Below are 15,413 nucleotides of genomic sequence, written 5' to 3'. Positions count from 1 at the left end.
ACCGTGCAGGTAATCAGTCTGTCCTCAGCCGAGGGTGTAAATGACATCTTAATGGCCTCGTGTTGTAGAATATGGACATGTGGAATAAGAGCATTATAATGACTAATAAAGAGGTAATATGCATTCTAGTCAGCAGCTAGTTAAAACGTTGAAATGCAAAATAATAAAACAAAAATGAGACGGAAAAATGATATTTTACACAAAAATTCTGTCATTTCATGGTTATTTTACATATTTTGTCAGTATGTTTTGTATATTTAGTATATTTATAAAATGTTGGTCCATTTGTTCCCCCGTACGCCACATAATGTCAGAATAAATTAAAAAGTGTCAAATATTGTGAAAATCAATGGATGAGTTCAGACTTCTTAAATGTGAGGATGTTCTGCTTTTCTCTCGAGTCCTCGACGTCACTTTGAGCTCAGGGAAATAATTCACGATGTTTTGAGATGTTTTATTGTAAAAGATTCATCATGAGACTGTTTTGCAGCTCTCGTCCAGATAATTCAGACATCACGTGTGCAGACGTGATGAATCAGCTGACTGATGATTTCCTCCCTATCTCTCAGGAAACAGACGACTATCGATACTTCGACCCAAAGATGCTGCGAGGCAGCGAGAGGTACCACTCCAGCACACATTTATAATCACTTCTGATCAGTTCAGTCCATAATTAACTCAGGAATGTCTCACCGTCCTCACTCCTCTTCTTCTTCTTCTTCTCCAGCTCCATTCCCAGGAACAAGAACCCGTTTCAGGAGGTGAGCAGAGTTTCTGTTTCTGGACTAAAGTTTGATGGATGAGTTTCAGTCTCGGGTATTTCCAGGACAAACAGAGTTCGAAGACTGGAAATGATGCTGCTCAGCAGAAATCTGCAGACAACTCTAAAATCTATTTCTTCACTTCACTCATGAATTCAGACTCAAAATATATCTTCAGGTACAAGTTTACCTTTCGATCTCCTGCAGAAAGTCTAAAAAGCCGGGACTTGTCCTAAGAAATCAGTCGACATCATAATGATTCAACAGTATAATACTGACGTAAACCTTCCACTGTACAACCAACAGACAATCAAATCTTCTTCAGAGGAAAAGTGACTTTGAGAACTTTCATTAACAGTTTCACAGGATTTCAGTGGTTCAGTGGAATAACTCCACTGGAGGTCTGCCGGGGCAGAAACACGGTCCACACAGTGCAAACACTTGAAGCTGCACAGGATCGACTCACACGTTGTTTACGGTCGCCTGAAAATTATAACACAACACAAGCAGGAGCCGCAGCCTGAGGGCGCTGCAGCAGCCAACAAAGAGAAGGCTGAGGGCCGTGACTGAGTCTGATGAACCTCTAGATGAACACATTAACGACACCTCATCATCTTCTTCTCTTCCTTCTGAGCAGCAGGAGCAGCCGGACACAGACAGTGTTTGTCAGGAAACGCTGTGATTAGTTGTGTTTCCTCTTTAAGGACTGATGTTCGTTACCTCCAGCTGTGATTAGACTGTTGTCATTTGTGTTCACGTACACGTAGACCAGGTTTCTGCCCAAACTCCACAGGGAACCTTTACAAAACCCAGAGTGGCTGCTCCCCCGTCCTTTTCCTTTCAATGCTTTTATTATGAAAAACCACAGCGGAGACAGGAAAAGCTCTTAACATTGAAAAATGTCGGATCTGTTTTCAGGCCATCGTGTTCGTGGTGGGAGGAGGGAACTACATCGAGTACCAGAACCTGGTGGACTACGCAAAGGTACTGCAACACTGCTAGTACTACTACTGCAAGATACTGTTCTAGAGCAAGTTCTGCTTCTGCTACTGGGTTCACAATGTATTAGCAATTTGTTACAACAACATGTTATTTATAAAGTATATACAATGTTGAAGATGATCCTGTTTCAGTTAGTTTATTATTTCTGCTGGTGATGATGTCACTTCCTGTGTGTTTTCAGTTCAAACAGGGGAAGAAAGTGGTTTACGGCTGCAGTGAGCTCTTCAACGCTTCTCAGTTCATCAAACAGGTGAGTCACAACACACCTGTCCTCCTGCTCTACACCTGCTCCGTCAGCAATTATAAGAAGTATAGAAATTAACAATGACCACAGTGGACTCCTTTAAATGTACTCAAGTACACATTAAAGGTACTTGTACTCGGTTCAGAAGTAAACCCTCTCTGGCGTCAGATTTATACAGAATTAGTGACTCTATCTGGGACGACACTGATAATTTAATGGATCAGCTGGTTTTGGTTTTCTTACTTTCAACATCAGCAAATATTAAAACAAAATCCGTGTTTGTAATATTAAGTTTAGCTGCTAGAAAAGCAATTAGAGAAATTGAGACCATGATATAATTAATGAAAGAGTGACCTAAATGATCATCTTCTTCTTCATCTGTATTTATTCACATAAAGCCTCATTGAAAAGGTCATTCTTTCATAAAAAGAGGAAATTTAGAGGCAAATGTGTATTTCCCCTTTTTTAAAATGTTTAATCGACTCTTTATGAATTTATCTCAGGAACAAACGGCCCATCTTCTGTTTGTTTTTTCATTTCTTTTTTGTGAAAAAATAATATTGTGAAAAAATGGTTAACCCTGAAGATGACTGTGTGACATTTTACAAAAACATCGATACTTTTACGTCCAGTGTTTTAAGTACATGTTGCTGATAATACTCTTACTGAAGTAAAGTATCTGGATACTTCTTCCACAGCTCTCCCAACTCGGCCAAAAGTGACGTGGACTCCGACAACATGTGAACCTCTCTCTCTCTCTCTCTCTCTTTATTCCAGCTGTTTTTTATTAAACTCACTTCTGTAAATTGATTAAACATTTCCTGTCTTCATTGTAATTTCTGTCTCTTCACTCAGCACTAATAAAGCTAAACGGTCTCAACTCACAGCAGCTTCACGTGTCATTTTTATACACGATACACATGATACTGATCACTGTGAAAACACTGTTACTGACTTGTTGCTCCTCTCTGATCCACAGTCTCAGATCTTCAGGCAGGACTCTGCTGGTCCTGGTTCAGGACTAAAGACATAAGAGACCTGGTTTAACAGTCAGGACCCTTCAGATCTGAGGCTGCAGAGTCACAGACGTGTTTGTTGTTAATGCCGTCACACTGGTTTATTCCCAACATGTCTGATCTGTTCGATTACTTTGAAAGAGCCGGTTTTGATCCACAGTGACCGCAGCAGATATCAAACCTGAGACATCTGGGTCAGACAGATCTTCAAGACAGGTAAGTGCCTATATTTTTTTCTTTACCTCAGTTCAGACCCAGTATAACCAGTATACCAGTATAACCAGTATACCAGATATCCAGAGTGTTCATCCTCTGTGGAGCAGGAATCTGATCGAGACATTTTCCCAGAATAGGCAGCAGATACTGAGACACGTTAAACAGACCAATCAGAACCTTTATACGTAACAACATCCGCCCTGAAATTTATTGTGAAATTCAAATTTTATAAAACTAAAGTTTGAAGCAGTTTTTCTTCGTCCTCTTTGTCGTCGTCTTTGTCGTCTACTCTTCTAAATCATCAACAGACACTCGGCAGTTTATCTGTCACCTTGTTTAACTCTCATTGACTGTAATTTTCCTTCAGACTGGAAAGTTTCTCAACTCAGAGGAGGAGCAGGACAACTGGTACGACACACACACACACACACACACACACACGTCATCCATCACTTTAAAGGCAGCCTGGCACAGTGTGGTACAGCTCTGCTGCTGCTGCTGCCGCTGCTGCTGCTGCTGCTGCCGCCATGTTCCTCCAACACCAAAACAAAGAGATCAATCTGAGGATTATGTCATCATGGCATTTTAATCTCTGTGTGTGTGTGTGTGTGTGTGTGTGTGTGTGTGTGTGTGTGTGTGTGTGTGTGTGTGTGTGTGTGTGTGTGTGTGTGTGTGTGTGTGTGTGTGTGTGTGTGTTTCAGTAGTCGTATCGTGAATGTTCCCTCAAATAACACAACTGTGCTCCTGAGCCGTCGTGTAGAAACAGTACAGTTGTCTGTTCTGTGTTGCAGAGATGTCGACTGAAGTTAGCGTGCTAACCAGCTAGCCCCGGCCTGCCTGTCTCCTGACACCACTTTGTACCTGAAGACAGTTTCAGCCCTGAGACGTAGAAGCAGTCTTCTTCTTCTTCTTCTTCATCTTCTCTGTCTCTTTGTCTTTCTCTTTTTTACTAAACAGAGAAATACAACCGTCGGACTCAAGTTTCTCTTCTGCTGAGCTACGACGAACTTAATCGTCTTACACACTAACGAATGTTTAGAGGAGAAGGATTAACGGGATACAGGATCGATGCATCGAGCGTTTCCCCTCTGACACTGAACGAGTTGTTTGTTCCTCTCAAAACTAAAAACATCTCAACAATAATCATTCGTTGTTTCTTGACCAGAAATCTGATTTATTGATGGAAACGACAGTTTCACGTTTGAGTTCTGAAATATTTCAACAGAAACACAAAGTTCAACTCGGTGTGAAACTCCACGTGCTCCTGTTGTTATTATTCAGCTGCAGAGACCACCCGCGCTCACACACACACGCACACACACACACACACACACACACACACACACACACACACACACACACACAGAGTTAATCCCGGCTCAGTGTCAGGGATGTTGACTCTGTTATGTTGACTTAATGACCCGGGAGCTGAAATAATGAGGAGGAAGAAGAAGAACAGGAGGGAGAACATGAGCAGGGTGAAGGTGTGAAAGAGGAGGAGGAGGAAGAGGAGGGAAAGAGGGGGAGTGAGAGTTTTACAAGGAGGTGATGAAGAGGAGAGATGTGGGCAACTTTCAGCCAAACTTGGGGGAAAAATGAGGACAACAAAAGGAGAGAAGGAGGAAATTAAAGAGGGAGAATAGGAAGAGAGTGGATGACGAGAGAGGAATAGAAGGAGGTGAGAAGAAGAATAAGGAAAACGAGAAAGAGGAGGAAAGAGGAAGGAGTAGAGTAGGAATAGTAGAAAATAAGGATAACAAAGGAGAAGAGGAAGATGAGGATGAGAAAAAGGACGAGGTTTAACATTATTTGAACCCAGATTTTGAGCACTAGTTGTACCAACAGAGGAGGAGAAATAGGAGAGTAAGAGTTTTACGAGGAGGTGATGAAGAGGAAATAATGAGGAAAAAGGAGGATAGCAAAGGTTGATGAGCTCAAAGACTCTCAGCTGTTTCTTCTGTTTTCACCAAACTTTGAGATGACTGAAGCGAGACCAGAGCACATGTACGAGAGTGACATCACAGCCCTGAGAGCCAATCAGAGGGCTCCTGCTGAGTTCTGAGAAGGAGGCCTCGTCGGGAGGTGTAGCGTTTCTCCTTCAGCGGAGCTACGCTAGCGGTTTCCCCCCCCGCTTTCAGTCTTTGTGCTAAGCTAAGCTAAACTGATCTCCATCTTCTCACTGTTGTTTGAACACCTGCACGTACGCACACACGCACACACACACACACACACACACACACACACACACCCTCGTGACTGTCAGCCGCCTGCAGCTCAACGTGGGCGTTCAGGTTTTATCTGCTGCTTGAGGAAACGTCCAGAAACACTCTGTAATGTTCTTAAACCATCGGGAGGAAAACATCAAAAAGTCTTTAATTCTCTCTTAATACCCCCGGTGTTCACATCCAGTTAGCTGTGATGATAAGAGTGTTATGTAAAAAAGATAAAAAGGTCTTCTCAGGGTCAGAGACACAGATAATAGCAGCGCCCCCTGGAGGCAGACATGATCATTACAGCCCACAAAAGACGGATGAGACAGAGCTATTCTTCTTCTTTGTACTCAACTGAGAGGCAAAACTCTTCAGTAAACATGATCGACTTCATCCTGTGAAGAAACAAAGAATCTAAATTCTCTGAAAGTTGCTTCTCGGTACCAATGTAAAGCTAACACTTGTGAGATTTCTGCTGAGGTGAAGTTGGAACACAAGATAAATAAAATATTTAACTTCTGCCCGAGCAAACTTTTGCAGATCGAAGTGATTTGCAGCCTCAAACCTCCAGAAAACCACAGCACAACATGTGAACGTTCCTTCTGTCAGGATTGATGCTAATAAGCAGCGTTTTAGCAGGTTTTATTATGTTACAGCTGCCGAAAACTTCGGTAATGTTTCTTACATTTCATTCTATTTAAATACAACTGTTTTGGGCCTTGAATCTGTAGAGTTGTTTGTATTGTTAGCATAAAATGCTATGATTGCTAGCACCAGCTTTGTTGGCACGCATCGTTTTTGTTGCTTGTTGTTGGAATTATGTTTTGTTTAGGTAGAAATGGTTATGATGTGCTTTTAGCTGAGCTACTTCCTGTTAGGTTGGTATGCTAAATCACCCTGTTGCTACATGATTAGCATCAGTTTTATGGTGTGTTGTTGTAATATGGAAAGACTGATTATAAAGCATGTTGAGGTGTTCAGACGCTCGATCCTCTGAGAAATGGACAGCGGCTGTATTCAGGACTCCTGTAACGTCGTGATGTCACAACGATACAGTCCCCGCCCTCAGCCACAAAAACACAGGGAGAGCTGATGTGGAAACATGGTGGGAGGTGCCTGCTCAGGCCTGTGAGAGCTGACCAATTAGAGTAGACTGGGCATTTCAGGAGGCGGGCCTTAAAGAGACAGGACAGAGCGTGAATAGAGGTGCTGCAGCAATGGACAGTATGAGGAAAAAGGTGTCCTTTGATCATTAAACAGTACGCACTACAGAAAAGTATGGACCTGAACATGAGAAGTGTTTTTGGAGCAACATAGTGGCCATTAGTGGAACAGCAGCCTAAAACAATACAGGAACACTCGATCACTGAGTGTCTGAGGCAGCCGATTGGTTTCTAGTTTGCTTAAAATCAACAAATTATTACCATTATCGTGATCAGGTGCGTCTTTACACACCTGCCTCTTTGCAAAAAAATAAATAAACAAACCCCAGAAATTTGTGAAAAAAGAGAAATATGATGATGAAGACTTGAAGTTTCCTCATTGGCCTCAGTTTTCTTTTTGTTTTATACCAAAATATAATAAAATACATCACAGAACTGGATGCCAAGTACAAAATGAAGTGGTGATAATTATTATAGGTCAAGAGTCCAAACTCCCCCGGCAGCCACTGAGGACATTTTGAAATTAAAACATTTTGTACCTCCTCAGGTCCAAATATTAAATCACTGAACAACAAACCCACTCAGGCAGTTTGTGTTCTGATCCGTTTGTTTGTATTCGTTGGTTAAAGCACATCGTCAGATTACAGAGCTCATCACTTTGTCTCAGGATGTCTTTGGTCTCCAAAACTCAAATCAAAGACAAAAAAAAGATTTTCCCTCCGAATCGTCAGCCTTCGTCAGGGACGGCCAAAAATCACACCGCGTGTCGGAGCAGTGAAGCGAGCTGGCAGAAGAATGTGCTGACTCGTGTGTTGTTTTGCTGAAATTGAGATCTTTGCCTCAAACTTGGGCAACAATTGAATGAAAACAAAACTAGTTCTGGTTATGAAAGTCGAACCGAAAATCCAAAAGACATGAACTATGATTTTTGTGACCTTCAGCCAATTACGACAAATAAATAAACCTGAGCGCTGCTTGTGTTAAAGACCAAACTTTAGTAAAGTGTGCTCAGTTTTTCTGAGCATGAGTTCTGACCCGGCTGATGACTGAGAGGTCCATCTGCTGAACCACACTAATTTAACTCCAGTGTTGGTTTAAAGAGTCAGTTTTTATAAGAGAACAAACTGAATGATGAAGATACAAAGATCTTAAAGTATGAATGACGTCACGGTGTTAAACTGCATCTGTGTGCTTGTCATGAATCACACGTGACCACCACTGAGCGTCTTACTGCACAGTTACTCTCCAGGTTTTCTATAAACTGATCAATGTAAAGTTGTAAAGTCAGAGTCAGAACAGTGTGTAACTAAAGTGGGTCAGTAAAGACGGACTAGTGAGCAGATGAGTCTCTGTGTTCGCTGTGAGGACGTTTAATGTCCTCGACGACCTCTGTAGTCTCATTCAGACACTTGTTAGCAACCGCTAACCGTTTTTAACACATGAAGAGCTTTATAATTAAACTGTGGACATTTAATGATGAGTTTATATGTTCAGCCTGTGGTGACCACACACCTTATTTCACACATTTAACTGAAAACACATTCAACAACCAAATGAGCCAAAAAGCAAACTGATGTCAGGGTTCAGGTCCAGACTGCAGCTCTCTGTTATTGGATAAGTTCATGTATTGTAATATATTTCTGCAGGACGTAGCCGTGCACCACCACAGCTCAGAGGCAGAAACTCTTTTTACTCTGCTGCATGTATTTGATAGCTTCAGTTAGTCTGCAGACTCAGATTACGATGCAGACTGGTGTAATATTATTGACAGAGATAAAACTTTATTGATCCCTGAGGGCAGATAAACTATACGAGTAGTCAAACTGCCTTTACCTGCCCAACACTAAGGCGATGAACACATTAATGCATCAATAATTATAATAGACTAATATAATACACATTATTCTGAAGTTAATATTTGAACGCATGACTTTTACTTCACACTGTGGTACACAGTACAATCTGACATCTGTCCACCTGACAGACTCATCCACTGTCTCTACATGGACATTCATATCAGTTCAAGTCTTCACTTACTTACTTCAAGACCCTTTTGTTTCAACTAACACTGTGTGGAGACAAAGTGGCGTCCAGGTTTTGAATTTCTTTTCTTTTCTGCACCTCTCCTCTCACAGCTTGTCTTCCTGTCAGTCCTCCTCGTCTTTGTCTCTCACCTGAACGTCTTCCAGGAGCTTCAGAGCCGAGACGACACCTGAGAGCAGAGAAAACAGAAAAAATAAATGTTGGTTTAACCGGTTACACAATGAAACCACAGTCCCTTAGAATAACGTTCATTAGGTCCAGTGTGCAGGATTTAAGGATTAAACTCCTTAACACAAAATGCCCTTCATTAACTACTGAAGCAGGTTTAACTGACTTACGGGTCTGAATAAACTTCAGCTGCAAATTAATTAAACATGTTAAGATAATGGATAGAAAGGACTGCAGCATATTAAAGGGTTACATGGTTTCTGATGTGTATCCTGCACCAGTTAAGAGGTTTTAGGGGAAAAGGTGACGTTACAGATATACTTTGATTTTTTTCAATTGAGATGCAGATTTGGGGGGATGGTCACCAAAAGTTTAGATTAATTAACGGATCAACTATATATTAAGAATAACCCCCCTTTAAACCCATGTCCGTTGACACTTTAGTGGTGCAGTCTGTGATCCTAAAACCAAGAAATCAGTTTGAAATCATCTCCCTCGTCTCAGTTTTTTTAATTACATTTTGGCCGGAGACATTTTTGTGTCACATTTTGTGAAAACGTCTCATTATTTTTCTCGTCATCTCCTGATATCGTCCTGCCGACAGCAGAGGCACAGCCGTCAGTGGTCAGCCTCCTAGCCCCGCCCCTTTTTAATGTAAGAGCTCTGATTGGCTCCCGTCCTGACCTCAGCTGACCATCAGATGTGTTCTTTGAACCATGTAAACACTTGAATCTGTCGTCCTGATCTGATGTTTCAGCCTGCAGAGGCTCAGCAGTCACACTGTCCATACGAGGTTTTTACAGGACAGATAAGGCGGTGTCCGGGCCTCTGCCGTCCTCACAAAGACCTGATTGTTGTTGTGGACTGTGACACACATGGATCAGGTGTCGGCAGCTTTTCTCTCTCTGAAAGCATCGTCTCAGGTGATGAGGAGAGAGCAGCTTTTGATATCAGGGGAAAGTTATTTGGAGCATTTACACTAATCCAGGTGGAAGATGATCCACCTGTTCAGACCTCCACTCTGAGAAACTGCTGCCACCGTTTTCAGATCCATCCGTCAGATTGATTCCTTCCCTCCAGGCAGCCGCTGGTTTCACTTCTTCTGTATAAAAAAGAGATAATCCATCAGATATTCAGTGTGTTTTTCTGTTGACAGAGCTGCTTTATTGTCTGGTGGTAACACAGCTGACCGCTCACAGAACTCTGAGTTGTTGATGCATTCAAGGACACTCTGACCATCCAGGGTTTGTGATTCAGCTGTTGATATATTTATGAGTTATGTTGACAGAAAGTCAAACCAAGGACACTCGAACTGAGCAAACATGGACTTTTAGGCATTTTTTTTTTTCAAAACCGTTTGTCAGGTTTCCTTGTGCAAGTGGTTTAAGTCAGACTCTGTTGGACTGTTTCCTAAGCCCCGCCCCCTTAGCTACTGCGGCAGATTGATATAAAAATTCACAGTAATTTTCTGAAACATTGAATCATTGATTTCACACAAAAATAAACAGAGCAGCTTCTCATTTCTAGCTGACGCACATCACTTTTTGAGGTAGATTTTCTAAGCTGTAGCTCGGTGTTGTAACGGGAGAAGGTGAGAAAAGTGATGAAACTTGACTAATAGGTGTCTTCTTCCTGTTGAAAAAACTAAAAATTTTGTGTCAACAGAGCAGCCGGCAGCAGCAGACACCCAGAGGATCTTCGCCCAGAGACACTTCAGAGGATGAGTGACCCTGAGAGGAGCAGCAGAAGAGGAAGGAGGTCAAAGACGTTGGTTTGTTTACCAGGAAACAGAAACAATCATCGCTACAAAGGTTCAAGTCAAGCACAGCGAAGCTACGGAGCCCGGGAGGTGACGTGGATGTGTTTTTTGTTTTTTTAAATCGAGCGTGCGAATAATAATTTGCAATTTATTAATTCGTGAGGCCAAAATCTGAACATTTGTGAGAGTGGAAAGCCAAAACAGTCCAGGTTGGTTAAATATAGGCCTGGTTTCATGGACCGAGACCATCTAACTATGGTTTTCTTTCATTTAGGTATGAATCACAAAGAAATACTTAGACGCATAGCCTTACATGGTTTAATTTTGAGCAGGAGACGTTCTTATCAGAATCCTTAAAGCTCACAGACTTGGTCGTCAACATTATTCTGACTGGAAGGAAGTAAAAGATTTTGTCAAATGAGAGGCCTTGGGAGACGTCATGGTTACAGGTGGATGTATGGAAAGTGTCTGGGACGGCGGCTTAAGCTACGAAAAGAGGAATAAATCGCACGCCTGTTTTAGTAATTCGTGTTTTAAAAAAAACAAAACATCCATGTCACCTGCCGGGCTCCGTGTGAACCGCCTACACCAGCAGGCAACCAATCAGAGGTGGGAAAGCATCGGATCCATTAAAATGCTGCAGCTAGCTGGCTAATTAAGGTAACGTTACCTCAGCTCATGGAGAGTTCATTGAAAACTTGAATCTGAATCACTTTAGTTTTTATAAGTGATTCCAACATTTATACACATAAAGTACGACCCAAAAACACCCGGAGGAAAAACACTAAAAAGAAAAATACTGTTACATTTCTAGCAGTCCATCCAGTTTCTCAGTGAGTCCTTTTCATAGTTCCTGTCAGTGCTTTGGCCGAGCTGTGCTTCTGTGTTTCTTGTCATCTCTGACCATGTGTCAGTGTTTTCATTGTGTAGATTTCCTCTACAATCTCAGTCCAGTGTTCCTCGCTAGGAGGGTTTACTTGTGATTGCTTTCTTGCTAGCTATAACGATATTTTGACCAAATACCCAATTAAAATTACAAAGACAAAGCACCATGTTGCTCATGGGGATGTCATATCATATCTGTAAACAACAGAGAGTGAACAGATTCTAAGTTGAGCTTCAGGGTGGGCAGCAGCTCGCTGGGAGATCAGTGTCCGAACACAGATCACATTCTTGCCCTGGACACACAGGACGCCCATCTGATAAAAGATTTACAACATCTGCTCCTGATTTCAATTAGAAGCCTGGAACAAGTTATGTAAAGGTAATAACAACATGTCAGTCCATGAAAATAAACACAGGAGATCCATTAGCTTCTCTCCATCAAGTTAAGATTATTAACAGGGCCGTTTAACTCCTGTGCTGCAGACCAGAAATGTACCGAAGACAGACTGGACGGATTTGGAGTCGTGACAGTCCTAAAACCTGGAAGCGCCACAGGGTCCGTCTGCAGATTACCACAGTTCTGTTATTTGTAAGGAAAATATCCCAGCATGTGCAGTAGTTTCCACAAAATGGAGTTTATTTGCAAATAGGATTTGAAACGGCATCGTCGTACTCAGTCTAATGTTTTAGCTAACTGTGTTTGATACTCCTCACTGCTAATTGGATAAATCTTGTCTCCAGCTATGTTAGCGGCTTTAACCCCAAAAGAACAACAACTACTGTTTCTTAGAAAGAAGACTTGTTATTTTTCTCTGGGAAGAGGAACCAGCCTGGATCACATCACGCTGCTCAGACATAATAATCATCCAATATTCCATCTCATATCGTTACACGATCGCACCTCTGAGCTGCAGAAAGCTGTGGATGCTCCTGATACCGATCAGCTCGAAATCTGCCTGGCAACAGGCCCGTTTTGACCGAAGCTTCCATCATACAGGAAAGAGTCTTAGTGTTGCTGAGAAGCTGAGACCCAAACAGAAACATATGAGGAGGAAGGAGCAGTGCTTTATTTCCAGTCCAAAATGTGAGCTGATTTTCCATCAGAATCAAATAAAAGCTGAGCTGCATGCAGAGATTTGGCTTCATGCATTGTTCATATTAATATTTGATATCTATACGTCCGTCTCTCTATCATCTCTGTATCCATCTGTACCTGTACGTACGTATGTATCTCTGAAAGCCTTCAGAAACGTCCTCCTTCGCTCCAGTTACATTCCTCCCCGAGACATTTTCTTCGCCCTTCTCATTTTACCAGCTGCATGCTGGGAGCTGGCCAAGCTGAATTCCTGACCGCTGCTGTCTGGTCGGCCTGTATACCTGCACACAGGTACGCTCCTCTGAGGGGTAACATTACCGAGCCGACCCTGAGCTCCGCCTGGCCCTCGACAATAACCGGAGCCTCAGAGGTGATAGAACGAGGCTAACGTGAAGAGTCCTGCGGCGATGAGTCGACTGCACGTGACAGAAACCTCGAGTGAGGTTGAATGTCTGTGACAAAAACATGGAGGTGTTTGTTAGGTGCTCGTGTAGCAGATACATCAACACATCTGCTTGGTTTTTCATTTTCTTTACATAGGTTCAGTTTCAGTTTTAGGGTCTTTCTGGTCTGGTTAGGTTTAGGCACACAAATCATGTGACTAGGGTTAAGATAACATCATGATTTGACTTTAAAAAACTGTTTTTGTCGCCACAAACAGCTGAAAATATGCTGACCCCTTCCCCAAGAATACCTGGTTATGTTGCCTCGAACGTGGCTGACGTCCTGACTTCTCAATAAATATCTGGTTGAGTTGCCACAAACACGACTGAACATTTCCAGACATCTCATAAAAAACACCTGGATTTGTTGACAAAAACACGACTGTCCCAACTTCCTGTCACAAATGTCCAGTTTGTCGCCACAAACACAGCTGAAAATATTCTGATTTGTTTGTTGCCGCAGACATGGCTGAAAGTATCCCTTTTCAAAAATACGATTATACAATAACACATTAATGGTTTGCAGAATAAAGCTGCCAACATTTTATTCTGGCAGCTGGGCCGCTCCGCTCTGTCCAGATGTCTGAGCACCTCCTCTGTCTCTAAACAGACCTTTCAAAATAAAGGTTTAAGTTGATTATTGTGTTGCATTCTCTTGGGCAGCTCCTATTTTACTTATTTTTGCCAGGTTTTGTGGCCTGAGTTCAATTAAAACTAAACTTGGATCCCTGAATTCATTTGGTCCTGTAACTCCACTCTCTGGTCCAGATGTTGAACCACTGCGACTGACTTCATTCCAAGTGAAGGAGCACCAGATCTACCCTGGTAAATGAGCATTCAGGTATCCAGTGATGTTTACCTGTAAGAACAGAACAACACTCCCTGCAAACTGCAAACAAATGAAGAAAAGTAAGAAAGAGACTTGACGTTGTGACTGATCACCTCTGTAAACCTCGAAAGACGGCGAGCTCTGATTGGGAAAACCTGAAGTCTGCCATGTCTGTTGGCGAAATCACAACAAGAATTTATGACTATAATCAGTTAATCTGGCACAGTGAGCAGATTAAGTGATTACGCTATTGTGTAGTTTGATCCCTGCAAAGGAACTCAGCCTTGAGCCCCTCGAGCACTTCTGGATCCTTTAGAGATGGCGTCAGGGTCAAATATGATCCCAACAGACGTCGGCCCGTTCATCGGACACACGCATGCTTTGACTGCACATGGACGAGCTGCACTCACTTTCAGGGGTATGGACCTTCAGACGTGGATCCTGAAAGTGTAAATTGGACCTGTGGGTTCTGTAACAACAGATGCAGCTCAACCTTCAGGCGTCATTGGCATCATGACATCAACATTAGACAGCAGAACACCTGAAGGACTCGGTGCCAGCAGGTGATATATGACACAAATATGTCAAGTCATGTCGTCCTCTGCATCCTTTGTGCCATCGTTTGTCTCTGGCGTGTCCCCCTCAGTTCAGTCTCCTCGTTGACAGACCTCCACAAACAAACAGGAAACAGAGAAGCTGGTTCTGTTTCATGCCTGTCGGCTCTGCAGCGCCTTGTTTACCTGACCCAGTCCTGCTCTCACGTTCGCCTCCAGGTTATCAAAGTCAATCATCATCAAAGCTCTTGTGCCAGCTTGATCAGATGACTCCGACTTGGACATTGATACCTCAGATTGTTGACTTTAAGTATTGTTTACCCAGAATTCAATACAACTGAACAGACCCCAACCTTGGACCCATCAACTATCATTTGACGATCGTTAGTTTCTTGAGGCAACAGCAATGTTTTGGGGCCAGCGGATATTCCTAGAATATCCTAGACTTCCTCTTCTTAGCGTCGCTAATTGTCTACAGTCCGATCAGCAACCTGAGACGCAGTGTTTTATGTCCAGACGACACGTCAGCTGATCTCTTTAAACAGATAGCTGCGTATGAGTGCAGATCAATCAAAACCAAAGCTGAATCACCATGAGACCACAGCAGACTAGTTCAGAGATCCGCAGACTGTCGACCCTCTCGGACCACAAATGGAAACCAGAACACTGATACCGACATGTTGTTGCCTTCAGACTTGTGTTCATATGCAGAGATCTGTTTATAGTGATGGCTCAGTCAGACCTGTGCGTTACTGACCTAAAGTTAAATATAGCCAGACTCAGACTCTGTATTGATGGAGTTGAATACAGCTGACTTGTGCTTGAGAATTGCCAGCTCAGAGATTCACACCTCGAACTTGAATATCTGGTATTACAATAACTTCTGGGTATAAACAATAATGTTGACGTCATGTCAAAGACATCGATGCAGACGTGTCTACTGAAGTTAGCGTGCTAACCAGCTAGCCCTGGCACGTCACGTCTCCTAATACCACTTTGTACCTGAAGACGGTAGCTGGGGGAT

At 42.6% G+C, this 15,413-nt stretch overlaps 1 protein-coding gene across 1 annotated transcript in view; it reads left to right on the top strand.

The window, feature by feature from the left end:
• Positions 1-2,891, top strand: part of scfd1 (sec1 family domain containing 1) — a 28,619-nt gene extending 25,728 nt beyond the window's left edge. The window contains exons 21-25 of the mRNA XM_073483886.1: positions 570-622; positions 728-761; positions 1,680-1,745; positions 1,945-2,013; positions 2,706-2,891. Coding sequence (XP_073339987.1) covers positions 570-622; positions 728-761; positions 1,680-1,745; positions 1,945-2,013; positions 2,706-2,729 — 246 coding nt within the window. The 3' untranslated portion in view covers positions 2,730-2,891. The remainder of the gene's footprint in view (positions 1-569; positions 623-727; positions 762-1,679; positions 1,746-1,944; positions 2,014-2,705) is intronic.
• Positions 2,892-15,413: the final 12,522 nt, after the last annotated feature.

Source organism: Pagrus major, chromosome 16 (genome assembly GCF_040436345.1).
Source record: "Pagrus major chromosome 16, Pma_NU_1.0".
Classification (NCBI taxonomy): domain Eukaryota; kingdom Metazoa; phylum Chordata; class Actinopteri; order Spariformes; family Sparidae; genus Pagrus; species Pagrus major.
Note: the sequence above shows the minus strand (reverse complement) of the source record. Positions and strands in the feature narration are given on the sequence as shown.